This window comes from Cygnus olor, chromosome 5 (assembly GCF_009769625.2).
Source record: "Cygnus olor isolate bCygOlo1 chromosome 5, bCygOlo1.pri.v2, whole genome shotgun sequence".
Classification (NCBI taxonomy): Eukaryota; Metazoa; Chordata; class Aves; order Anseriformes; family Anatidae; genus Cygnus; species Cygnus olor.
Genome location: NC_049173.1, coordinates 21,488,995 through 21,515,323, shown reverse-complemented (window position 1 = coordinate 21,515,323; position 26,329 = coordinate 21,488,995). Strand labels below are relative to the sequence as shown.

Sequence of the window (26,329 nt, the reverse complement as noted above, 5' to 3'; positions counted from 1 at the left end):
GTGTATGATACAAACATGCAGTGACACTGTCACAGAGTACTGTCCCAGCCTACAATAATTTGTGGTTCATGCACTTACTGAACCCAAGGTTTTGTATTCTCTACACCCAGATGTATTTTTCTTCCATGAATATGTCCAGTCAGTTTAGAATCTGGTATTTTTACCATTTCTTCTGGTACTTTGTCATCTCATAGAAGGCTGAAAGGAACATGTTTCATTTTTTCTATCACCCAGGTCCCTGGCCAGTGACTTAAGTTCATATTCATATGCTGGGCCTTTTGAAGGACAGCTAAGAAGTGAACACCCAAATTCTCCATCTAGTTTTACCATTATATTGTAGAAGAACATGTTTTGACTACCTTAGATCTACTTGCTAATGTGCACCAGACTCCTCTTGCAGTTTCTCCCATCTATTATTCTGCACTTAAGAGTCTAGGTTCCTCATTTACCACAGTTTTCTGTATTGTTTTTTCTGGTCTGTAAACTCAGGTGATGGACATGGCTATTCATCCTGATCTGTGCTTGGTATAGGGTACTGGAGAATGAGGGCAAGAAGTCATGGTACATGTTGTTCAAAGAAAGCATGCTCTCCTGTGTCATCTATCACCACCAGGTGATATTTATCAGCACCAGGTGATAGATATGAAGGATTCCCTTCTTCTGCTCTGTATGAACAGTCTCGTGCTTGGGAAACAAACAAACCAAAAAGAGAGAAAGAGAGAGACTCTTGAGAAGCTTGTGGTTAAGTACCATTGTAAACATCTTCTAAAAAGAGCACTGTTTTTTTTAGATGGCTTTAGTGTAAGGCAATAGGTATCTTACGTATGCCTTTAAGCTATTGAGGGAACTTCAGCGCTGAGGGAGGATTCATCAGCAATGAGAAGTAAAGCTTTCAAGTGATTCACCAAATAAGGCAGAGAGCAGTAGAAATGTTTTCTGTTTAGATTTTCATGTATTCTATCAGACCTAAGTCTGTAAGTCCTTCACACTCTGCCAGTATTTTGGCTACATAATGCTGTTAGTGCTACTTACCAGATGAAGAGGTGTTGTTAGAGTGATGTATACATTCTCCTGTGTTTTTTTTTTCTCTCTAACACAAGAGGTTAATAAAATTGATACAGTCAAACACAAGTAGGCAGAGGCTGCAGCAGTACAAACTTACACCCAGATTGCCTGTACCTCTCAAATGGAAAATGGCTTGATGTTTTTCCTCTGGTCCTGCTTGCTAGGTGTATCTGATATTCGCTAATCTCAATGTTTGAAAATGACCACCTGTGAGAAACAAAATACATTTCTATCAGCATTTTGAGTTTAACCTCCTTACATGCTAAACACTGACTTTTGTAAGTCATGGGCCAGTTTCTATTCTTGTGTGTGTATGCATTCAAAAGAAAACAGAGATCATCACTTGAGTTTTGCTGTAACTCCTTGGTACTAGTCTTTCTGTAACTGTATTTAGTGAAAAAAATCAGCTGTGCTGCAATTTTGACTTAAATGCACAAATAGAAGTGAAGAACTTCTGGCTTCTGAAATGAAACTATAGCTTTACTTAATGTTAAAGTAGAGGTCTCCTAAATGGATAATCAAAAACTATAATCTGAATAGTTAGTAGTGTTTCATATATGAGCAAAGCTTTTCTCCTACTTTTTTTTAATCTTGATTTATTAGTGGAATATTTTTGTGAAATTATTTCTTATTTTTATTATTATTATTGCCTTGTTTTAAGCCATCTGTAAATTGCATATTTTAATGGTTCCTATTTAAATATTTTGAAAGTTGCAGTGTAAAAAAAAAAAAGAAAAAATGAATGTGATACAACCAAATATACTGAGGACAATTAACATTAATTACATTGCAAGTAACACCACTTGCTTAGTTGACAGATTCATTGTCTCATGCATACCTAAGGCTGCCTACTCTTATGGGTCTTAAATGATGGGACTAATTAATACTGAAATCAACAAAATATTTATTCTTAGGTAGCTCCTACCTGATGGGAGTATAGGCACCAACAACAGCAAGAACAGAGTTCCTTGGTGCATTATCAGGTAGGACACTAGATTAACTGTCATAGAAGAGCAAAGCAGAAATAATAAATCAGTGCTTAGTAGTACTCGGAATGTAGTGCTTTAAAGAGATATGATATTATATACTAGATGTGTGGGTAATGCTCTGTGCATTGGTACTGTAAAGTCATTAAAACGAAGCAAATATGCTTAATTTTGAATAATTCACAGTCCTTGTACCTGTATTTCTGTTAGTCAGAAACTGGGTTGTTCCTATGCAGATATAAAATATTCTAAAGTCTATCCATATGGTCTTACATTAAAAAACAAACAAACAACAACAAAAAACATTAATACTAACACTAATTCTTTTGCTTACCAGTTGTTCAGGTAGAGAGAGTCTTTCGGGACATAGATTCTTTCAGGAACACGCAGGGTAAACTTTTGGTGTAAATATCAAAGCAGAAAGAAAATTTTAAAACTTCAACTGACTGTCTGACCTGTGAAACTAGGAAATGCAAACTAATGTCAGCCTACAAAACTTAAAATGTTTTATTCAAACATTTTCTTGCCATTTTTAAAACAACTCATTTACTAAAAATGTGGTTTGCATGCTTTTGCATCTTTGCAAATCTGGATGGCAAGTTTATAATGAAAATGACCTCAGACTTTGGGTTCTTCTTTTTGAAAGATTTTATGGAATACAGTCTGAAGATTTTTTCCAGATTTAGTATTTATTGAAGCTTTCAATCTGAATGAGAAAATAAAAGTAGAAATAAATGGAAGTACTCAGGAGCAATTTTTCATTAAATGAGATTGAACATTCTTGTGTGTGTTGTCTTTGCCTTAATATAGAAAGGAAATTAAACGAGCTATTAAATGTGAGCACTTATAGTTTTTTTTTTTTCTTTCTCCCATGGAAAAGTAATGTATATTTTGCCAGTAAAGTTTTTTCCTTCATTCGGAAAAAACTTACTCTCTTAATGAAGACCCTGTGGGTGTCTAGATACTGGACTCACTTGCCAATTTGCAAATTGGAACGTTCAGGTTTAAAAACAATTTCTAATACACGCAAGACAGGAAGAATCACAGACAATTAACATAATGAATTCCCAATTATTTATCATATGCTCACACTGTATGTTAAGGTTGGTACCTGAAACTGGCAGGTTGTCTGTCTGGAAGCCCTGACCTGTCTTCTAGGTTTTTTTGCTGAGTTTTAAGTTGCTTATAACTAGCTTTGGTGTATCAGTCCACAGGTTCTTCAGCAAGAACTGGAGCTTTGCAGATGATTGTACAAAAAGGTTGGCCTAAAAGTTTGCCCCTAGCTCCAGGCCTATTGCATTGACTCTATTTCATGGTCTGCATAAGCATTGACTCTGAACTCAGTCAGCAATCTGTTTACACAGCAAGTAGTTGAAGAATGACAGCTAGCATACACCATGTCACTATATGCTATATATGTGCTATATATGCTATTACTTAGTGTATTGCTTATGTAGTAGGTGTATTGCATGAACTTGGAGTCTTTTATCTTTGTTGATCTTCTCTAATACTGTTTCATCTCACAACTAAGTTCTTGTCATGAAATGTGCCATTTTTGATCTTCTGCCTAAGATTTCTCTCTGTCTTTATACTTCATTGTCTTTTTACTTCACTGTCTCTATTTCCTTTATGATACATTCTGCATCACCTATGGTTTCTCGTTATATTTGCAGAATGTTGGTATATCTTTAAACGTTAGCAAATAAACAGGAAGAAATATGTTGCTACCACTTTCAACCTATAAAATAAATTTGTGAGCTGTTCAATCTAAATATAGTATTCAAAGCTAATGGTCTTCATTGTGCTGTACTTGAGATATTAGAAGCCTTATCTAGAAAGCTGTAAATGCAGAGCCATTTCATAGTACAGCAATTGATTTATATATTATCCAGAATTTCCGTGTTTACTGATGGGATATGTAAATTTCAGGTATGTCAATAAAAGATTAACATGAATTCTCTTAGCTCATGATGGGTCTGACTCAGTTCATTCTGTGGCAAAGATGGAGAGGGCTGAATGTTTGACATAAAAGCAGGAGGTCAAGAGGAGATTTACAATGGTGTTTAAATTCATGCTTTCCTGGAACGTGGAATTACAGGTTAAGTGCGACTGCTGGTGGGAGGCAACTATGGTGTCGTGAGCCAGCATTTTGTAGGTGAACAGAAGACCAGAGGGATATGAGACAGGTTAAAAGTGAGCTTGGATAGCTGGAAGCGGCTTAACCTATGTTTTCCCTGACTTCTGGGTTCTAACAGTCTTAGGGAGAAGCTTTAGGTCTCCTTCCTAATGCAGCCCAGGGTACTGTTAGCCCTATTTATGGCAAGAGCACACTGCTGGCTCATGCTCATCTTGGTGTCCATCAGGGCCCCCAGGTGCTTTTCTGCAATGCTGCTTTCCAGCTGGGTGGCCTCGAGTTTGTACTGGGGCCTGGGGTTGTTCCTCCAGGGGCAGGATGTTGTGCTACCCTTGCTGAAATGTATGAGGTTTCTGTCAGCCCATTTCTCCAGCCTGCTAAGATCCCTCCACTCTGTTCTACAAGACTTGTTAAAATCTGTTTGGAACCAGAAATTTCTCAGTCATCATTTTCAGCTTCCTAAAAGTGCTCGAAATACAGGCAGATGTTGGATCACAACAGCAAGATCAGCAGTCTGTAGTTGTTGTTTACAAACATCTTGTTCAGGACTGTGATAATAGGAGGAAGCAGCATTATGAAATAGAGGAGGGAGTGGTATGGGTGTCAAGGTGCTATGGGTGCAGGGGAATAGGCTAGTACACCCATAGACCAACCGATGTTCTTCTGGTTGTGGGCTCGGTGGAAGCTGGGTGCACTGAAGTCAGGAGAAACATCAACCCCCTGTTAAATAAACCTGTCTTTAGGTTCTTCCTACTCGTTCATGTAACAACTCTATGGAGTAGGGGATGTATACTTAGGAATAGGCAGAGCCTTCACCTGTGATGGTAGAAGAGTATGTTTTCTTACTTTGTATTTTTACTCAAGATGGAAGTTTTAAAAATCACTACAGATGTTTTTATTTCTTGCATACAAGTTCCAGAAACTTGATAAATCTTAAAATAATAATATTTTACCTGTGTAAATTAAATATAATTATTATAATCTGATACTTCATGTTACAAAACAGAAAACATTAATGCTTGTTCATTTATGTTCTACTGAACTGTTCAAACAGCAGCTATGGGAAACATTTATCATTTGTTCTTTGTTACTCTTCAAACTGTTCATTGACTATGTATTTTGTAAGTGTATTTCCAGATGTACTGGAAAACCAAAAATGCCCTCATCCAGCAATGACATGTTGTAACTTTAAATCTAACAGACATTATATTCTCATTTTCTAAAGCATTTCCTCCTTTTTTTGTTGTTTTTGTTTGTTTTTTGTTTTGAGCAGTCAGTCTGCTAGGAATTCATTCTGCTAAGAACCTGGCTGTTGATAAGTGTCTCCCTTAAATATTGTCTGTTTTTCTGAAACCTCTGCAGGTGGGTATGATACATATTTCTATTCTCACCTGAAGTGCAGCTTTAACTGGGCTTGTTAAAAAATGGCAATGTACTCTGCCATCCCCACATCAGATGTTTATGGAAGAACGGTGTATTTACTACAAAGCATATAGAGAATTTTATGGAGGTAGCATCCAATTGCTCTAATTGAATTTCGGCTGGTGTACCTGAATTTCCTGCTTGGAAGCGGGGATGGGTCATCTCTGAAGAGCCTAAAATGGTTAAAAGAATGCTTATACTCTTAGTATTTCATTTACTTCAATGGACAGATACGTTTGCTAGTAATGCTCCGGGTTTTTGGAAGGTCCATCATTACCACTGAATGCTGAATTCCTGGGTGAGATGATGCAGAAGGTTCTAATTTAGATTGAGAGACGACACCAAGCAAACCACAATGCATGAAACAGGAATAACGTGAAGGTGGAAACACTGAGAAAAGGGAAGATAAAAACAGAAATATTGGAGCAGAGCTTGATTTGTGTACAACTTTTTAATGTTAAAATGTGCTTAACAGGGGATATTAACCCAAACTTTTATTTCTATAGGAGGTTTATGGAGACTCATCTAAGAACAATTCCAAGTGAAGCTTTTTCCAATCTCCCCAACATCTCTAGGATGTAAGTTCTGTTTCTGATATTATTCTATTAGCTCTTCTATTAAAAATCATGTTTCTTCCCCTCATGTAGTACTCTTGCACATTTGCTACCTCACCACTCACATTTTAGAACTGCAGGTAATTATCCAGTTTTTTATAACCTGAACTGGCCATAACAAGGCATGCTAGGCATTAGTGGATGAGAACTTATCTTTATTGAAATAGATGTGATAGATAAGTCTTTTTTTTTTCATTCAAAAAATATGAGAAATGGTTTCATTCACAACAAATTACATATTCTACTGCTGGTCCAGACTAAATTTTTTTTTTTTTTTTTTTTAGCTCCCAGCATGATTTTTAACTCATTCTATTGGAGAATCTATGGCTTTTCTAGAATAGGAATGCATTTTCACAAAAACATTAGTATTTTTGTGATGCAATAAGGACTTCTGTTGTGTTACTTCCTTTATATGTAAACATGCATGGATACAATCCATAAATGGAGGCCAACAGCCTCTACACACTTGCCTCAGATCAGCTTTTGTTACAAGTTGGTACCTGCTTTTGCACTGCCCCGTTCATTGATGTCAGCAGTCTTGAGGCAAAGGTGTCCCAGGTTTATTAATTCTTGCTCGTAATCCTGTGTATGGCCAGTTGATGCAGAAACTTCTCTGCCCTCTCTCAGTTCACTCCCTAGAATCATGTAATTTGGAAAGGACCTGAAGAGGCCTCTTGTCCAACCACCTGCTCAAAGTTGGGCCAATTATGAGGTCCAACCGTGTTGCTCAGAGCTTTATCCAGCCTGGTGCTCAACATTTTTTGTGTCCAATGTTAACTAAATGAACCACCACTGCCAGCAAGAAGCCCACATTTTTCTTATTTCAGCCTTTTATTACTAATGTAGTAATATGAGACCTTCTTGTTGTCCATGACATTCCTTGCAAGTCTCATCTCCAGCTCAGCATTGGCTGAATGGCTGAGATGGATTAGTAATTAAGAATTTATGAAAATGGGGAGACCTGGAGGTTTGCCTAATTACATTTTATAATTTTACTCAACTGTATTGAAGTAATTACTTTCTGAAATCCTTAAAAATAATTGTTCTTGAATATCTGCAGCCTAATTCGCCGTCTCAGTTTTATCAGATAGATGGTGTATTGTTTTGGTTTTGTTGGGGGATATGTTTCTCATATGACTTGCAGTATCATATGTAAATCTGATAAACTTTGTTCAAAACATGCTTTTATTAAATGTAAAAGGATGTCATCTCTGCTTTGGCTTTGAATAACACACAATCCGTTGATTAGAGGCCTTTTGGATTGCAAAATTCTCAAATTGTAATAGTTATGAATTTGTAAAAGTATAGGTGTTCATTTAGAGAATTAATTGAACTCTTCTCTAAAGATGCCCAATCAATGACAACCTTTTGCCTATACTGTTTGGTAGTAATATGGTAGCAGATAACCAGCAGATAATTTAGTGAAAACGAAAGTCACATTTGCTAAGTCCTTATGGGCTTGAATGAGATAATAGGTGCTTTTTACACACCTTAAAATAATCCATTGACATCCATGTCAGTTTATTTGGTTGGTGATTTCAAGGCTAGCTGGGCAAACTAATGTCAGTATCTTCTTCAGAATTATTCTTCAGAGGTATTAACTGAATACAGATTTTTACCTTCCCCCTGTTCCACATTTATGTGTAGGAAAATAGCTTATCATAGAATCATACACACAAATAGCATACATACAGCATGCATACAGTTGATATAGCAATAACCTACTTAAAATTATGGCCTGACATGGTAGTGTTACATTCTCTCTCCTACCGTTAGATGAAACGTGCCTGTTCTCGTCTTCCGCTTGGTGCCAGGTGCTTCATGGTAGGAAGGAACAGAAAAACAAAGATGCTCCTCTAGAAGGCATCAGTGCTGGGCTTCTGCTGCGGAATTATTTCTGGATTACAACATTTTCTGTTGTTAATTTGTAAAAGCCTGTGAAGAATAGATAAAGATTTAAATTTCAGTAACGTCAATGTCCTTCTGGATTTTTTTTATAGCATGACTACTACTACAAATCATGAACTCTCACCTTCTTGTTAAAAAATTTGGGTTAAGGAATTAGTACCTATGTTTTAACTACAATTCTTGTGTGTGTTTTTCTTGGCCTCTAATATACCTCACACCTCATTTGGCTCTCCCAGCCCATAATTGCCATTAATAATGAAAATTACCAGATCATTCCTTGCTTTGTAAACTCATTGAGAAAATGTTCTGAAGTTTCAATAAGATGATATAGACCATGTTTACTGTTCCAAATATACTGTGTTTTGCTATATGGTTTCTACTATACAGTTTCCACAAATAAACTTTTTTTTTTCTCTGAGCTGAATAAAAAATTTAGTTGGCCTCTTTATGAACCTTGTTTAAACAAGAATTTTAAAGCTACTATTCTCTTAAATTGATGTGTCTATGTACTCTTGATAGCTAGAAGTAGAGATTGTTTCCCTTTACCATAGGAATGAAAAACAAAAGCATTTCAATGAAATGCTCAAGTGCAAAGCTAATTCCTATCAGGAATGCATCAGTGCACTCAGGTACATATGCTTCATTCTGACAATAACAACACTGAAAAAAATGTTTTATAAGGTATTCAGCTGCAATAGAATTTTTTTTTTTCATCTTAAAGTTGAAAAATCTTGGTAGAAAGGCTTTGCCTGGTATTTCCATCCCCTTCTGACTTAGGACAGGTGGAACATACAGTACTTTTAAGGTCAAAGATAAAGAACTTTTTTCCTGGGCTCAGAGGGGCTGAAGAGGACATGGATGATACTTGGGGGTTACATTTGTGAGTATCTTACAGACACCTGCTGCATAGCTCCCCAAGCAGTTTTCTCCACAGCTTCTCTAAACAAGGCAGCAGCCCTGCACTGCACAGCTCCCTTTGCCAGTAGCCCCACACAGAGCATAACATTTCTTCTGTGCACTGTGATTCTCCATGCTATTTCTTTATCTTTCCAAATCTCCAGTGCCTTTTCACACCCCATACACACTGCTCCCACACTGCACAGCACCTCCCCTGCTCCCCAGTGCCAGCCCCTATGCTCCCTGAGGCACCCCACACATCATCGAGCTGCCCTCCAGCAGGACCAGATGGGAGCTGGAGCAAGTGGCAGGCAGCAACGCAGCCCAGGACAGGGAGCGCTGAGGCTGGAGAAAAACAAAGGAAGGTGGAGAGATGGAGAAAGAAGAACAGTGAGGGCAGGAAGAGGCCGTCGTGGCTTCTGCCACGTGCTTGTTTAAAATCCTGTGCGCTCAGGCTTTTTCTCAATGGTGATTAAAGTTATTTAACTGCAAACAGACTTTTGCCAAAAGAGAACTTGTGCACGTAGTGTTTAGGTTGTGACTGTACTCATGATGGGTGTCAGAGGCATTTCGGAATCCTGCAAGTTAAACACAGCTGGTACAGAGAGACAGTGCTGAATTACCAAATGTCTTCAAACTGGGAATTTCAGCACACTTTCCCTCTCTTTCCTGTGTAACTCCTCCTGGTTCTGACTGCTGGGATTTTTATTCCTTGCATTTAAATGTGTTGTATTATGTGTTCATTAGCCAAGGCACTGGTTAGTTCAGAAGCACTCTGAATACTTGGAAGTAAATATTTACGTACAATTAATGCTTTTCAGTTTGATATTTCTTTCTCAGAGGAGATTGTATGTTTGTGCACGTTTATCAAGTGTTGATCTAGGTGACACTAAGACAAATAAAACTACGCATGTCATCACTGATAACGTCATTTAATTAATATACACAATTATACCTGCTTACAAAGCAGGAGAGCGGAGGTCAACACGCAAAGAAAATAAGCCATTTCCTTCCCACTTTCATCCCACAGCTGTAAGATGTAAAACTGTAACTCAGCCAGCTCCAAGCCAGCCAGTGCAGTAAAAATGTGATATGCAGAGCACTGGGAAGTTGCAGCTGCAGGCATGAGGGAGGGGAGGAGGAAACACCACCCCCACCCCTGCTGCTCTTCTGCCTCCTCTCATATGTGAGAAAAAGGCACTCACCTGCCTGGGGTGAGCTGACCCGTTCTGACCATGGGGCACATAAAAAGTGCTGTATAATTCCCAGCCCCAGCTGCTTGGCATGAGGTGATGTTTGCTCATTCTCTGGTTTTCATTTCATTTTCTGTCAAGCTGATTTATATACAGCTGTTTGCAACACAGAGCAGCTTTTTATCATCATTATTTGTCATTGATATCACCTATCTTTTGGTATGTTAAAGTGTAGGCTCTGCTAAAATGGAATAATTATTTTTTCTGCTAAGACTGGAACTTCAATTTCTTGGGCAGTAGACATTTACCGCTTACAAGAAAACAAAATTAAAGCATCTCACATAAGCATCTAATTCTGCAATAATCACAGAGATACAGACAGGAAATACATTATTGTATTCCTCTTTTTTTTTCCTTCCTTTTAGAGGATCTGAGTAGCTTTTTAAAAGTAGTATTACCATGGAAAGAGAATCCATTGGTCATGAAATCTCTACTAGTAACTCTTCTGATATCTTTTCAAACGTTGCTGACTACATCTCCAAAATAAGCAATAAAAAGTAGATCTCATGTTAGAAAAGTTAAAAACAGCTCAGGAAATATGTCTTTAGCTCCAGCATAGGCAGGACATAAATTCCCTTGAAACAGTGAGTGGTATTCTCTAACAACCAGCAGCTGACTAATAAGCTGCTCACAAAGTATTGCTTCCAATTTTTTAAAACATTTCAAGTATTTTTGAAATATCCATTGAAAGAAGTTAAATTTCAACTTTCACAAAAGTTCAACAAAAGAATAAAAATCTGATCCATTCTGTCTTGCATTCTGTCAAATCTGTCTTGCATTTAAAAGCCCTCCTGAGTTAAAAGATCATATTTATATTTATATATTTATATATTTATATTTATATATTTATATTTATATATTTATATTTATATATTTATATTTAACATTGTTAGATTTTTTGCTTTGTTTTGTTTACAAAACACAACACAACCCATTTAGAATAAAGGCAAAATTCCAGTTAGATAGTTAAGATCTGACTCTGGGTCTTTGCAGGCCTACTAAAGAGGAGGAAAGGCATATAATACTCTATTATTATATTTTATTCAATTTTGACATTTAAAATTAACTTCTAAGTCTCTTCTGGTCAATTTAATTTAAATTTAATATTGAAAATAATGGCAAAGTTGCTCAGGGGATGTGTAAACATGCAAAATATTAAAAACTGAGTCAGTAACTTCAGTTGGAACCAGGATTTTTTTTTTAATCTTTTAACATTACTTTTGTACACACATGATCATGTGACATTCAATTTAAGAAAAATATTGTCACATTTTTAAAAACTTAAGTAATTTATTTTCTTTTTGCTTTCTTTTAGTTAAGTAGCAAATTAAGTAAAGATAGCAGTTAAATATTTTAATATAATAAATATAATGAATATGCAAGGAATTCCAATTATTTTTAAGGATCTATAGATTAGAAATATATGAAATGTGATTAGAAAAGTAAATAAAATACAAGAATACATCATTTAAATGCTATTCCAGTACTGATCAATTTTAAAACATTTTTAAAATTTTAAGAGATTTTGAATTGCATAATCTGAGTAGTAATGCCGATGTTACTCTGAAAATTTGCACTTGTTAGTTGTATTGCAGCTTTATTCACACTTCAAAGCCTTTAACAGAGTAGTTCCAGTATTACCATATTCCTAGTGGTGATGGAGAAACTCTGAAAGGCTATTTTCTCACCACATTCAGTAGATCACCAGCAGTATAATTGCTACTCAGTCTAAACTGTTTTGTAAATTAATATTTCTTAAGCTTGTTTTGTTTTGGAGCCACATTACACCTTATACCCTTTATGACATTCACTGCATGGCTAGAGCTTCTTTCTAAATTCATGTTACAGCATATTTTTTTCCTCAGCAATTAGTAAATCATTTGCCCTGATGATAGAGAAATTGTGACAACTGTTGCAGTGATGGCCCAAGGACCATCTTCATCTTTCCTTTTTTTATTCATGGATGTAGAAAAATACGCCAATTTACCTGAGAACTAGGTCTCCTTAGACAACACTAAGGTGATCTTGGTTCCTTAGAGAACTCCAAGGTGAACACCAAGTGGGAAAAGGGAAAAAATATGATTCTAAAATGTGAAATCTGAACATTTAGTGCCTATCACATTGCTGTTTTGTTTTTTAATGGTAGTATAGTATACGTCTAGAACATCAGCTCAAATCAAAGTCCTGTTAAAGGTTCCTCTGTCAGACAACATCAGTGCCACCTCCCATGAGGTGGATGAGAAGAGAGAAGAAAAATAAAGTGGCTTGTTGGGCACTAGCCATTGCTTGCCAAGGTCAGTGACTTGTTTCTTTTTCTGTTTGCTGGTGTTTAGCTACATCTCCATAGATGAAACCCTTCAGAGTCTGGAGGCTCATTCCTTCAACAGTTTAAGTAAAGTCACTCATATGTAAGTACTGCAATTAATTAAACGTAAATAAATGAATGCAGTGGTTCAAATAAATTTGAAGGTGTGTGGAGTAACATACATGTTGATTTATGAGTTGTCATTCTCTTCTCCTCTGTAGCTAAATATTCCTTTTCTCATTTTCTTTCTCCATATTGTGGAGTCGGCCTGTTTTTTCCCTTGTGCTTTCTTTAGTTCCCTTGCTTTTCCATATCCTCCTAAGCGTAAGAAATTTAGTGAAAAATACGTGGGACTGCACTGCGAGCTCTGGCTTGATGGCAAGTTTATTTAAACTGGCAGCTAAGAATTGATTCTGTCAAGTTACTAAACATAAGTGTAAAACAGTAACATAAGCATAAGAAGTAAGGCCATAGCACAGAGCAAAATGGCACTAGCAAGAGACATGAAGAGTAACAAGTAATCATTCTGGAAGTGCACTAACAATATAACAGAGTATTTGTCTGTTTATTAAATGGAATGGGGAATGTTATGGGTAAAGGTTTCTGACAAGTTTTTATACTTTTTGTTCTTATCAGTCCTCACCAAAAAAAAATCTACCATAAGGGCAACTAATATCAAGGACAAAGGGAAGAGATACCAACTTAATGTTCTTTAACCTCTTCTTTCCTTATTCTTACTTATTATTTTCAGATTGTGTCAAACGAACCTAACATTAGGATGTTTAAAGTCCTGTATGAAACAAAGTCAGCTATCTTTGAGAACTTGCAGAGGATGAGTGAGATACCAGAAAAGAAAGAAAGGCAAAAACTGGGTCTGTCTTTTAAAAGAAGCTGTGATGAAAGCAGATTAACTTCAATTCCTGAAAAAAATCTGGAACCAGTAATCAAACTAATTGTGTGTAAACACAAAGAATACTATAAAATGAAATTACAGCTACATGGATTTAAGAACAAATCAGATCAGGCTATCTAATTTCCTTCTGCAACAGGAAGAAGGTGTCAAAATTACAGTACCATGGCTTTTGGCACTATATTGTATGACTCTACACTATGAAAAGGCTTGCAGAACAAGGCCTAACTGAAATAGTACTGGGGCAGATATAAAAGTAGCAGGATACCTGCACCCAGAGAATTCTTGTCGTTCAGCATTACCTGTCAAAATGAGAAGTTAATTTACTGAATAGGGCTTCACAGGATCCATCCTGCACCTGGTTTTCTGATCCAAATGAGGGCAATGCAGTGTGTCAGTATCAAAAAGCTCAGATAAGCTGCAATTTGGCACATTTTAGAGATTTTCGTGTGCAGAGGCTCCACGGGAGAGCAATGCCAGTCATTAAGGGTCCAGAAAACTTTATCTGAAAGAGTTTCTTGTCCAAAACTAAAATATGGCAGAGGCAGCTACATCTTTTAAGCATATAAAAGGTTGCTGCAAGGGATGAAACTACTATCCATTTTTCACAACTGACAAAGCAAAACTAATAATAAAATTAGATTAAGGGGCAATCTAGGAAAAGCTTTCTTATGGTTGGCATAAATAAATACAATTACTTTCCTAGGGAATTTGTTTTTGTCACTGGAGGCCTTTAAGTCTGTAATCAGAAACTCCACAGGTCTATTTAACCTTCACTCAGAGAAAAAGATTGAACTAGGTGATCTCTCAACACTGCTCTATTTTCTATACTTCTTTTCCTTTTAATTTATACAGTATGAAACAGAAGGGTTAATAAAAATAAAGGAGATAATATAATTACTCTTACTGTAAATAAAGAGCAACTAATGCTGGAAAATGGAAGTGCCTACCCTACAAATCCCTGGCAGATTAAGTTAGGAGTAGAGTCCAGGATCCTGAGACTTAGTTTAGTCCAATAACATGTTCCTTTAATATTCCTGAATTGGTGTCACAGAAAGCTTTGGTGTTATAACAGTACTTATCTTTGGTTTGAATTTAGCCAGTCTCTTCTTCTGTAGATGGTTTTTCCAGGCCCATGTTACTCATATTCTCCCTTCCTGTTTCACAGTTGTTGTGTCTTTAGGATTTCTTGTTCAACAAAAAAGAACATTTAATGAAACGCTTACTGGCATCCCATTTTATAAGTAATAAAGTATTTGGCACTACACACCTTGTGGTTCACCTTATGAGAAATTAAAGACAATAAAATACTCTTGGGCCATCTCATTTCGTTGAAGAGTTCTTCCATGCAATACCCAGGGTTGTATCATATTTAAATTATATGAATATAAAGTTTTCTTAAGGATGGCTTAAGGAAAAAAGGAACTAGCTGGTTAGATAGCTACTATTATTTATGTATTAGATTCAAAGTGAATAATGGATTAGAAACGTCTACCTCAGGATGTTAATTCATAACACAAAAAGGATCTCTTCCAAAGGGTAATATAAGCTTTTGCATATAAAGGACACTTCCATAAAAATGTGCATCTTAAAATGTGGCTACTTTAAAGGAGTGGTAGATGGAGCTATAGTGTTTTCAGTGCCTCCTCTGGCAGATGAAGGCTCCTCTAGAAACCATCCATTGTTCTACAGAATGCTTCAGCACAGAGCACCCAGCTGGCTGGCTGTAAGGCACTACATCCACACCCACTCTACGGGCCTTCTTTCCCAGAAGCCAGGTGAGAGCACAACAACAAGGTTTGAAGCCACCACATTATCACACCCATGTCAGATCCATGGCCTGCACATGCTGTCTGTGATGCTGCAGCCTGTGTAGGAGTCAGTGGAGCTCAATGGCACCTACACCTTCTGCACCTGTGGTACCGGCTCTGGGGAAGGCATGGTGGGGAGGAGTTTTCCTCATTTGTTATAGAGGGTAATGTAAGACCCCCTATATTTCTCACAAGGCACTACCAAAAAAAGAAAATGTACATAGACAAACTATATACATATAATTATCAAAGCACCATAAATACTTCTCAAGACAAGACACCAGAACCAGAAGCTTACTCACAAAGGCAAAACCCAAACCTCTGCAGCTAGGCCATGAAGAAGGGCTAACCGTACTACTCAAAAGCATTTATACACTTTTAAAATCTGTTTGGAGGTAAAGCATACACATTATTTAATCAGAGAATACACAAACATCTGGCAAATTAGGCAGTTGCATATAAACTGGAAAAGAAAGCTATTTATAAATTTGACTGTTTTTCTGAATTGCTTCCATAACTCCTCTGATTTGTTAACACTTATTGTTGGGTTTGATTTACTTTCCAAATAACAAGATTATTCAGGGATAAATGTATATGTTGTGCTATGCATTTGTTTAATGTTCTCTACTTACATAGTAATTTTCAAAGAATTATTGCTAAAATAATACTGGATAAAGAGTAGCATAGGATATGTTAAAGGAAGTTGAAGTTACTCTAACAGTTTTGAAAAGAAGTCATTTCATAGAGGTTAGCTTTCATAGGTTCATTTTTTCATGGACTTTTCCTAGAGTACGGTTTTATGTAAATAATCTTTTTACCCTAATTTAAATTTATATACACAGTTTAATTTTTAAAACATTTATTTTTCTACAGAACTTCTTATGAGAAAATTTAGTGTTTATGGAAAGGAAGAACTAATTGCTCGGCTTGAGTCAAGTGTCATGTGAATAGGCATCCTGTGTTCGTCACCACTTCATGCCAAGCCTGCTAGTGTGCCTCACTTTTGATCTTCAGCACTCCATTTTCCTGGTCCTTGTTCCGTTCTGCTTCTGTGCCTCCATCTTGACTTTCTGTTCCCTCCAGACCTTAGCTGCATGTATGCAGCTAGTCCGTCTTCCCCTATGAGCAATCTCTGAGCATATATCATATTTATATGAACCTAATCCATTTGAGTGCTGAGTAACTTCTGCAAAATGAGGTACTGATCAACTGCTGTGTTTTAATGAGATGGATCTCATTTCAGTTGTAATTAATTGCAAAATTCCCACTCTTTTAAGATTAAAATCAGGGCCAAGACTTTGTATTAATTTTTCCCCAGTGATGTTAAGTTGGTCTAACAGTATTTTCTTATTCCTTATTTTTGTCATTACTGTTTCTAAGTATGTCTGCGAGACAAATTTAACATGTTTACAAATTACTGTCTTTCCCATACAGTGACAAAACTGTATTGTAGATACAAATGTGAAAGTGTCAGATTAGCAATGTCTGTGTGTAGATATCTTACTAGTGTGCTGCAGCTTGGTAGCATAAGACTTGAGAGCTTTTCGAGCTAGGCCTTTTTTCTCAGGAAAACATTTTCAAATAAGAAACTCCAGAAAAACCCTTTCTTTTCCCCTTCCCTGTGTCTCTGCTCACTCTCCTCATCTCTCCCTCACTTCTCCCCAACTCCTCCCTACTTCAAATGCTCTCTCCTCTTGAGCAACCACATGAAAAGCCCTTTGAGCATATGGGAGTAGCGCCAAAGGTTGTGGTTCAAGTGGCTTGCCCTTGTATATACAGCGTCATTTAGAGAACTTGCATGGACTGCTCTCCATCTCTGCACTGGGCAAGCGCTGGGGCAGCTCCCCCAGGCTAACACTGCACTTCTTGCAGCCAGCTCAGGGAGCCAGGTCATGGGATATTGGGCTGCAGAAAAGAGAGATGATTTTATCAAAGGGTCAGAGACAACTGGAGAGGAAGGCTGAAGAGGGAAGAACTGGCCCTAATATGAATCTGAATGAAGGGGACTGCTGTAAACCTGCAGCAAATTTCAGGGCACTGAAACTAGTGCTGTGTAGAAAAATCTTCTTAAAAGCTTATGTCTGGAGGTGGGGAATAGACAGGCTGAGGCAATTTTTTGGAGCTAGCGATGTGAAAGCTTGACAGGTGTGTGCAGGTGGAATGCCACGGATAGCTGCATTTGGGGGGACGGCAGCTAGGCTGCACAGGGAGAGGGAAATGTGGAAGTCTATGTACAAGTCAAAGAGGCCAGGGAAGCTATAGACAAAGTAAATCTAAGTGGAGAGGGGTCTAGTTATTACAAGAAAAAGAAAACAGATGATTTAAAACATTTCAGAACTGCTGACCTAGATATCCTTATTATTCATACATGTTTCAGCACAGTAGCATTATATTGAGACCTTGCTCTGATTTGCAATATCTGAGCTCTGGTCTTGAGCAAACTCTGGGGTACATCAATATTGCAAAGCAAGTTTGAAAGATACGTCTGGTAAATGAATTTTAGAAGCCACATAAATATGTGAATGTTTTTGCTTTTTTAAATTCATGTAAGATGTGAAGTACCTTATCAATCTTTCTGGGATTTATTTTGCAAACTTGCAGCTCATTAAACCAAGTAATTCATCAGACTAATATTCAAATAATGATTATTAGTTTCAGTTTTAGATTAATTTTGATTTGGAACTAAATACTTGTGTCTGTTCACGAGCATAAGTATGTTATTTATAGGTATTTGTAAGTATTATCACAGGACCTTAAGTATGCCACTAAGTAATTTTCTTTGCACATCTGTTCCTAACACTTAAAGGTTTTTAAAGTAATTTCTTTAAAAAGCAAAACTTAAGTGCTATTCATGGACAATAAGATTTTGGTTTGATTGTGAACCTAGCACATTTTTAATTACTAGTCTGAGGGCCAGAAGTGAAGTTTAAAACTTTGTCTTTAAATCACACATAAGCCAAGTCTACATGGTTTCACATACTTTTAAAAAGTAAAACAGAAGCTGAATATTTTGTATTGTAACTTTCAGTAATTTTATAAGTGTTCCACAAATAATTCTGTTATCTTAAGGGTAGATAGCATCAGCCTTCTTTCTTATTAGCATTTCTAAGTAATTTTAGTTAGGATTGTGAAGTGAAAGATTTGTTCGGGACACCTTTCACCTCTCTGCATAAATGCTCAGCAAGGATACCTATTAAATATCTTAGTTTTTTTTATATCTTTAAGCACTTTGCTCCCAGAAATACTCAGAATTGTTACATTGCTGCTGGGCACAGAATTTAAGCCCTGTATGCTAAGATTAAATTGTATTTATATTGTCTATCAAAGTTCCATTTCAAAAGTTACCTAAAGTCAGCTCTCATAGGCACTTATATACCAGGGAATTAGCCTACCAGACATTTTTAAGTATATACTTTGGCTGTATCTACGTTTTAGGCAGCTAAAACTACTAATATTTTTTTCAGAGCTACTTTTAAAAGGAACCTTAAGTTTCTAAATCCGTGTGTTTCAATCTTTTCAATTCACTGATTCAGAAAAGATTACTGATAGAAGTGCAAATCCTGTCTAATGAATCTACCGATACTCAACAATCTTCTCTTAATTTTTGGAACCTTTAGAAGTAATCCTTAAGCCACAAGAGTCTTTTGATTACAATTTGAAAATTGCTATCATATAGCATTTAGGCAACTTTGAATGTATACTATTCATGACTGATTCACATAGAATAAATTATGAAATCTATCTTGTGTTATCGCTATCCTGTTAACTGATGTGATCAGAACTATTTAATATCTTTCATCCTTTCAGAATTACTTCATAGGCTGCAATACTGATGGAGCTACAGATATCCTTTATATCTGAGACAGATTTTAGAGAAGATTCTTTCCAGTATTGTGATATTAACGATGTTTGAGTATGCAAAACAAGGACAGTTTCATGAATAGAACTAAATTTGAAGATCTTTCTCTTTTTCATGCATATGAAATGAGAGGCCACATATTCAGCCAGCCAAGTTCAAGAAACACATTTGACTGGACAAGAAGCAGAGAAAAATGAATTTTTCTCCTGATTTTTTTGTAAGCTTAACATTCACTTGAGTCAAATCACCTTTTCCCTTTTTATACCTCTCTAACCCACTTTCTCATCCATTTTGAGAAGAGACTTCTAGGCAACTGTTTGTCTAAAGTGCCCACAACGGGCCCTTTTCGTCCTTTCAGACTATAAGAAACCTCTATAATACAATATCTAGCATGAAATGCAATTATAAAAATACATTATATTTCAAAGTACACTTCTTCCCTAATCCCAGCATCACCAATTCAAGGAAATGGAACAGCAAGGGCATAAACCTTTCCCCATTGTTCAGTGTATATATTGATTTCCTCACTAACAGTCTTTAAGCTTTTCTCCTATTACTGTGCCAAATGTCTCATCTGGCAATTTTAAATCTTGTATTCACAGGTTAACTAGTATTTCATTTTGCTCTGTTAAACAGCACTTGCCCTCTTTTGGCCTAGTTACTTAATAAAATCTGCTTGAATCTCATTGCGTTATTCTGTGCTTCCAATTTTAGTACCATCCGCAGATTTTGAATTCTTACTTTCAATACCCTCCTCCCAACTGCAGAGTACTACGAATAGCAAAAAGCCAAAACTCAATGACTCTATGGTAGTCCAATGTATTATGCATTTCCAGACTGAATGTTAATCTGAAAACTCTTTCCCTGGAATACATTTGGTCCACAACAAAGGAATATGCAGCCAAGAAGCTCCTGACTCCAACTTTTCAAATGTAGCCAGTGATGGAAAAAACACGTCAGTTCAAGTTTATGGAGCAAATTCCACTGTTGGGAGTATGATTGCTACATAACTAATAAAATAATTTGAGAGAAGCAAGAGACTGACACTGAAGATTTCTCTTAATAACAGAAACAGTACCGTTCAAAGAAACTAACAGACATGAAGAACATTTGAATACAGTGCTATAGTAGTAGTAGTATAGCTATTAACTACATCAGTTTAACATACAAGTAGAAGCTAAACCCTTGTCTCCCTACAATGTAAACACAGTAGAAATGAAGGCTTGGAAGATGGAGAACTGTTTTCTCAGTAAAGCAGCATACATAGAAGATGAAGTCTTGGTACCTGTCTCCACATACTGATTTATCTATTGTCTTATCTTTTCCTACTTTCATTTCTCAGATAACTTGGTTATAAAGATTTTATTATGTAAGAATGATTCCAGTGGCAGAGGTATTCTTAAAATCCAGCTTTGTGATACCCGATGTTGTCGAGACCGATCACTGCTTTGGGTTGCTTGGCAGTGCTAAGGCATGCTAATTTAAATACTACTGGTTTGCACTGTGTCTATGCCCACTTTTTGGACTGACCTAAGACCAGAACATCACCCACAAAACCCACACCATCATGCCACCCATTTTAACTTTCATTTTAACATTGCTGCTTTCTGTTACAATAAAGAAATGATTAATCATTAATTATCAATATAGTAATGTTTCCCCTTTCTTTACAGTGAAATTCGAAATCTTAGAAACTTGGATTACATAGATCCAGATGCCTTTAAGAACCTCCCACTGTTGAAATATCTGTAAGTACTTAGCATCTGCAAGTAGTTGGCACTTAAGCCTTACAGATAACTTTTTTTTTTTTTTTACACTACAACAGTTTATTTGCATTTCATTTTGGAAATGGTTGCAATGCTTTTCCATACTTATTTTAATGACAGACCACCAGCTATAATAAGGGGTTGGAACTTTACTTTTGCAAGAAAGGAAAAGGTTCACAAATTCATCAGTAATTTCGCTATTCTTGTGATCCATTAAATGTCTTCAATACACAAATTTTTGCCTGACAAAATTCCACAGCTAGTATTCTGCTAATGATAGTGCTGTCATACTACATTTGTCTAGGGAATAGTGGGAAGAGGGATACAATAGAAATTATACATCTTTTCTATTTGCTGGATATTTAGATAGAGTTTTAAAGAATATCCATCAGCTACATGTGCCAAATAAGTCTATACCTGATTTCATATGACTCCTATGGTAGAAAGGAGTCTTGAGGGATTCTCTATATCCTAGTGAAGAGCAGCAGAGTAACCAAACCATAGAATTATAAAATTATTGCACAGGAAAGAGAAGAAGATAAAGAGGATATCTTCTGTAATTTTTAGTAATGTTCAGAAGACTCTGGAAAGGGTTGCGTGTGTGTGGTGGGGATAGCAGCAAGGAAGAAAGATTTTCCAGATTTTTGCTATATATCTGAAAGCGATTAAAAAAAAAAAAAGGGGGGGGGGAATGTAATCAAAACTATTGAATTTCAAAGTAGTTTTAAAATTTGAGTACTATATTTTCTGAACCCTACAGAATTTCAGAGGTAAGGGGAATTAACTGTATTCATGTTAGAAGACTGTTTGGAAGACAAGATTTTTTTCCTTTTTAGAGGTATTTCAACAGCTCTGAGCCTCAATGAAAGACAGAGGATTTAGGGCCCAGACAATAGTCTGAAGCAGCCTTGATCTCACAAATGAGCGCAAAGTTGTATTTTTTTTTTTCTCCCTACTCACTTCACAGGCTCCTTCCCTCTGCAGACCTACTTATCTTTTATTCTGTGTTCCCGTCTTTTAGATTCTATCATTTACCATAAATTTAGTATTCGGATTTTTTTTTTTTTTTTTTTTACTTCTTCCATCCTTGTATTTTGGACAGTTGATTATATGTGAATTGATTGACAATAGAGAAGTACTGATCCTGCACTGTTGAATGATTTAAATACACTGTATGTCTTTATTTGGTGATCCACTACATGTAATTCTTTCTCCTCTGCTTCAGTGGTATTTTTAATACTGGACTCAAAGTATTTCCTGACCTCACCAAAATCTACTCATCTGATGTGAACTTTTTACTGTAAGTATGTGTCCTCACCGTTAGAATTCTGCCATCCTCAGATCCCAAGAAAACCTACAGTAAAGGCTTACATTTTAGAGAAAAATACCAAATAAGTCTGTCAAAGTACTTTTCCTCAAGCTGTAGTTCAACGATCATTAGTATCAAATCTGGGAAATGCCAGGTCACCTAGCACTAAAAATTTGACCTGAATGAGACACACAATCTCATTTTTCTTAAGTTACAGAAAGTACATGATACGCAGTTTCCATAGGTCTTTTGCTCTTATTTTGTTTTTACGCTGGCCGTGCAATATCTGAATTAGCCTGACATCAGAATAGCATGGGACCTGGTCTAACATGCAGCCTGCTAGCATGTAGTCAGCCTGTCAATGTCCTTCTAACAAATTTGTGCTGGCATGGTGAGCTTGTGGTACACATTTTTGGATACTAGCATCCACTAATGTCCCACATTATTGAATCATAACCTCAGCTGGCTATGTGCCTTCTTTCTTTTGCGCACAGACAGCTCAAGAGCAGGAGAACTGGAAAATCTTTAAAGCAATTGTTTATTGCTACATTTCTAAAAAAGCTCAGAGTTGGCCTGAACCTTAAGGAAGGTTTCACAAGAAGAAAAGTTTTAAGGAAACCTTCACATTTTCATGAAGGTTTATTTTACTCCAAATATGTTGCTTCATACAATTCATGTTTTAATACAGAAAACCCCAAAACAGAAAAGGAGTTTAAAAAAGCAAATTACCAAAGCTTGGAAATAGAGTTTCTAAGTCCATAACTCAGGAGCACCTTGGTTTCATGACAATGAGGTCAGCTCAGGCTGGCACACGTGTGCATCCATGCGTGCAGCCCTAAGAGTACTTCTGAACATCCTAAATGCCTGTGTTACAGCAAATACCAAAAAGCCTTGGAAAACCTGGGAGGCCACAGCACAGCATGCTGTGCCTTAGCTAATTTGCACTGCTTCCTCAGCTTGAGCCCATCACAAGCCTCCTTTGAGAGACTGAGTTCACCACAGGCTGTCTGAATTCACACTGCTCTTACTACACCAGTATAGTCACAGGCAAACACCCATAAGTTTGGGGGGGGGAAAGATCTGTGCTGTAGGAAACTAGTAGCAACTAACATCAGGCACAGCCACTCTTTATCCTAAGAACCTACTTGCACTGCTGAATTTTAATTATTGTATCTCAGTGCTTCTGGACGTACATTACCAGGCCTCAGACTGGTTGATTGTTAATGAGCTGCTAACACTAGTAAGAGCCCTGGGGCTCTGTGGGAAGAGCTAGCAGTACCTCTAGCATGACAGCAGTCCTACATGTAAATTCATATCCTCAGCTGATGGACTCCATTAGTCCTGACTGTAATATCCTTATTTCATAACTGCAGCAAGCACACTTCTCCCTTCCCTAACATCACAAGGCTCCTTCAGGGTCCATCACTTTTGCCCTGTGTGTATATGCCTATAGCACACTGAGGAGGATTGAAGATGGATATCCATCACAAGTGGATGCAGCAACCTCCAGCATAGCCTCTTGTGTCCATAGACATTGATGTAATGCTAGTAGCACCAACGCATTTCACTAGCTTGGATATTCTGAACTCCTTTCTTTCTCCACTACTTCCAGTCACTTCCCTTCCCCTTACTTTTCATAATTCTGCCCATACTGTGATGGATAGCAAGTCTTCTTTCTGTTACCAAAACATCAGACAGCAGCCTGCCAGTACCAATTCAGCTAAGGCAGAAAAGCCTTTCACCCAGAAGCCTCCTGTGAACAAAGAGCCACATCTTTCCTGGAAACTATTTGGCTTCACTGTGAGAAGACACCCTTAAGAAAGGATGCCTACCTCCTTTCTGTCACTCACCTGGTTTCACAGTAGTTGAACAAGGTACAGGTCTTCTTTTAAAGTCATAGTATAAGCCTATATGAATAGATACCTTGCCTAAATGCTCTTGCCTAACATTACTTGTACAGTCATATTTCAAGCACAACTCTGTTATCCCACTGAACAAGCAAAACAGCAGGAGTGATAATTGACTATTTTTAAGCAAGACTTCCTAGGTGGAGCCCTCTCTAATTATCTACAGTCCTCAGCTGGAAAGAATTGTCCTATTAGCAAGCTTCGCCAATTTACTTGGGTTTGCTCACATAAAGCACTCCTACATCACACTAAAACACCTTAAAAAACATTTACTTTAGCTGAATTAAAGACCTCTTTTTCTGCCCACCTTTCACCCCCTTCCTTCCTCTTCCCTGATGGCTTGAAGCAAATTGCAGAACAGCTTCTTGGAAAAAGGGAGTGCAAACATGGCAGGGGTGGTGTATCTCCCACTGTAATCCTTAAAGGTATTTCAGAAACAAAGAGTACTGCTCCTAAAAGAACAGGCGTTCCTTTCCATTTAGAAAGCAAACCCTATTTCCTTCTCTGTGCCCTAACCTGCAATTTGAGCCCAAATTCAGGGTTGCAATCAAGCCAAGGAGGAAGAGCAGCTCGGATGAAGACTTGCAGGCTGGTAAAAGTATCTCAGTCACTACTTAGGTGTTGCAGTCTGTATATGGTAGCAGCATTCAGACAGAAGAGGCTTGACAGCTAGATGGACTAAGTAAGAAGCTATTAAAAATCAGAAGTATTATTCTAGAAGGTAGCTTGCAGAGACCTGATTGGTGGAATACCTCAGGTGTTGTTTCAATGCTGCTAAGTGGTGTTCCTAGTCAAGTTGGAAAGAGCCCAATGTAGGGCCACCAAGGTGATGAAGGGTCTGAAGCATTTCTCTTATGAGGAAAGGCTGAGAGAACTGGGACTGTTCAGCCCAAAGAAGAGAAGGCTCAGGGTGTATCTTATCAACGTCTATAAGTACCTGAAGGGAGGGTGCAAGGAAGACTGATCCAGGCTCTTTCTAGAGGTGCCCAGTGCCAGCGCAAGAGGCAGCAGGCACAAACTGGAACACAAGAGGTTCCGACTGATCAACAGAAAACACTATTGCTATGCAGGTGGCTAAGTACTGACACAGGTTGCCCAGAGAGGCTGTGGAGTCTCCCTCCTTGGAGCTCTTCAGAAGCCACCTGGACATGGTCCTGGGCAACCTGTTTTAGGTGTCGCTGCTTGAGCAGGGGAAGGGTTGGACCAGATACCTCCAGAGGTCCCTGCCAACCTCAACCATTCCATGATTCTGTGAATGTTTGTTGTCCCTGCTGTATTCATGGTCTGCCATTGGCAAGGTAACCCTCAGAACTGGAAATGCTGGCTGTTTTGCTGAACAGTCTAGACCTGCAGTAAGCAAGATTTTACTTCCCAAGGATCTTCTGAGACTAGAGGTAAACCTTGTGCTACCTCCTGCTCCATAATCTGAAGCTGCTACGTTTGCCTTAGCTGTAGGCCTCTAGGACGGAAATCTGAGTTAGCTAGAGCTCTGAGTGAAATATATTTAATCTGAAGAGCTACTAGGGAGATCCTCAAATATCAAATGGGCTTCAGCTTAAGCATTATTGTATTGTGAATTAAACTCTATCCTTACTATATAGAGAGAAACAAGAAGTAAACAGGCTATATCAAACAGAAGTAAAAGTTCATACAACCACTGTGTCTGTGCTTCCAACCGAGTAATTTGGCCTCATGGACACCGACAGAAGTGTCCCAACAGTGCAACTTAGAAGAGCTCAGCCCTCCCAGTGACAGCAGGGTATAACTGAAGTTACTGATTGCAGATGCTTTTAGCCAAGATTGAGATTATTATTTCTTGGAATGACTCTTACACTAAGTGAAAGCAGAACTGGGTATCATCACTGTTTAGAAATGCCTATCTTGAAATTGCAGGTGAATGCTTCAATGAAAAATAATCTTTTCACTTCTATCATCAAGAAAAAGAACCTACTCCTGAAGAATAGTAGGTTTTGAAGTGATACATAAGGTATAGCTGGGGAAAATGCATTTGTTATATCAGTATTCACCTTTGTGGTTGTCCTGGTTTCAGCTGGGGTAATTTTCTTCCTAGTAGCCAGTATAGTGCTATGTTTTGGATTTAGGATGGAAATAATGTTGATAACACACTGATATTTTAGTTACTGCTGACCAGTGCTTGCATAGCCAAGGACATTTCTGCTTCT

General features: G+C 37.4%; 1 protein-coding gene and 1 long non-coding RNA gene across 4 annotated transcripts in view; one reads left to right on the top strand and one right to left on the bottom strand.

The window, feature by feature from the left end:
* Positions 1–24,233, bottom strand: part of LOC121071278 — a 32,712-nt gene extending 8,479 nt beyond the window's left edge. For 2 of the 3 annotated variants that reach the window (XR_005820500.1, XR_005820499.1), the window contains exons 1-6: positions 24,090–24,233; positions 7,992–8,156; positions 2,386–2,514; positions 1,991–2,065; positions 1,180–1,272; positions 1,033–1,088 (exon numbers count right to left, since the gene is read on the bottom strand). This is a non-coding gene — a long non-coding RNA (uncharacterized LOC121071278). The remainder of the gene's footprint in view (positions 1–1,032; positions 1,089–1,179; positions 1,273–1,990; positions 2,066–2,385; positions 2,515–7,991; positions 8,157–24,089) is intronic. The other variant, XR_005820501.1, reaches the window with a different exon arrangement.
* The window catches only part of TSHR (thyroid stimulating hormone receptor), a 69,330-nt gene that overhangs the window by 15,836 nt on the left and 27,165 nt on the right, over positions 1–26,329 (top strand). Inside the window, exons 2-5 of the mRNA XM_040559502.1 lie at positions 6,114–6,185; positions 12,613–12,687; positions 20,838–20,912; positions 22,156–22,230. Of these exons, the coding sequence (XP_040415436.1) occupies positions 6,114–6,185; positions 12,613–12,687; positions 20,838–20,912; positions 22,156–22,230 (297 nt within the window). The remainder of the gene's footprint in view (positions 1–6,113; positions 6,186–12,612; positions 12,688–20,837; positions 20,913–22,155; positions 22,231–26,329) is intronic.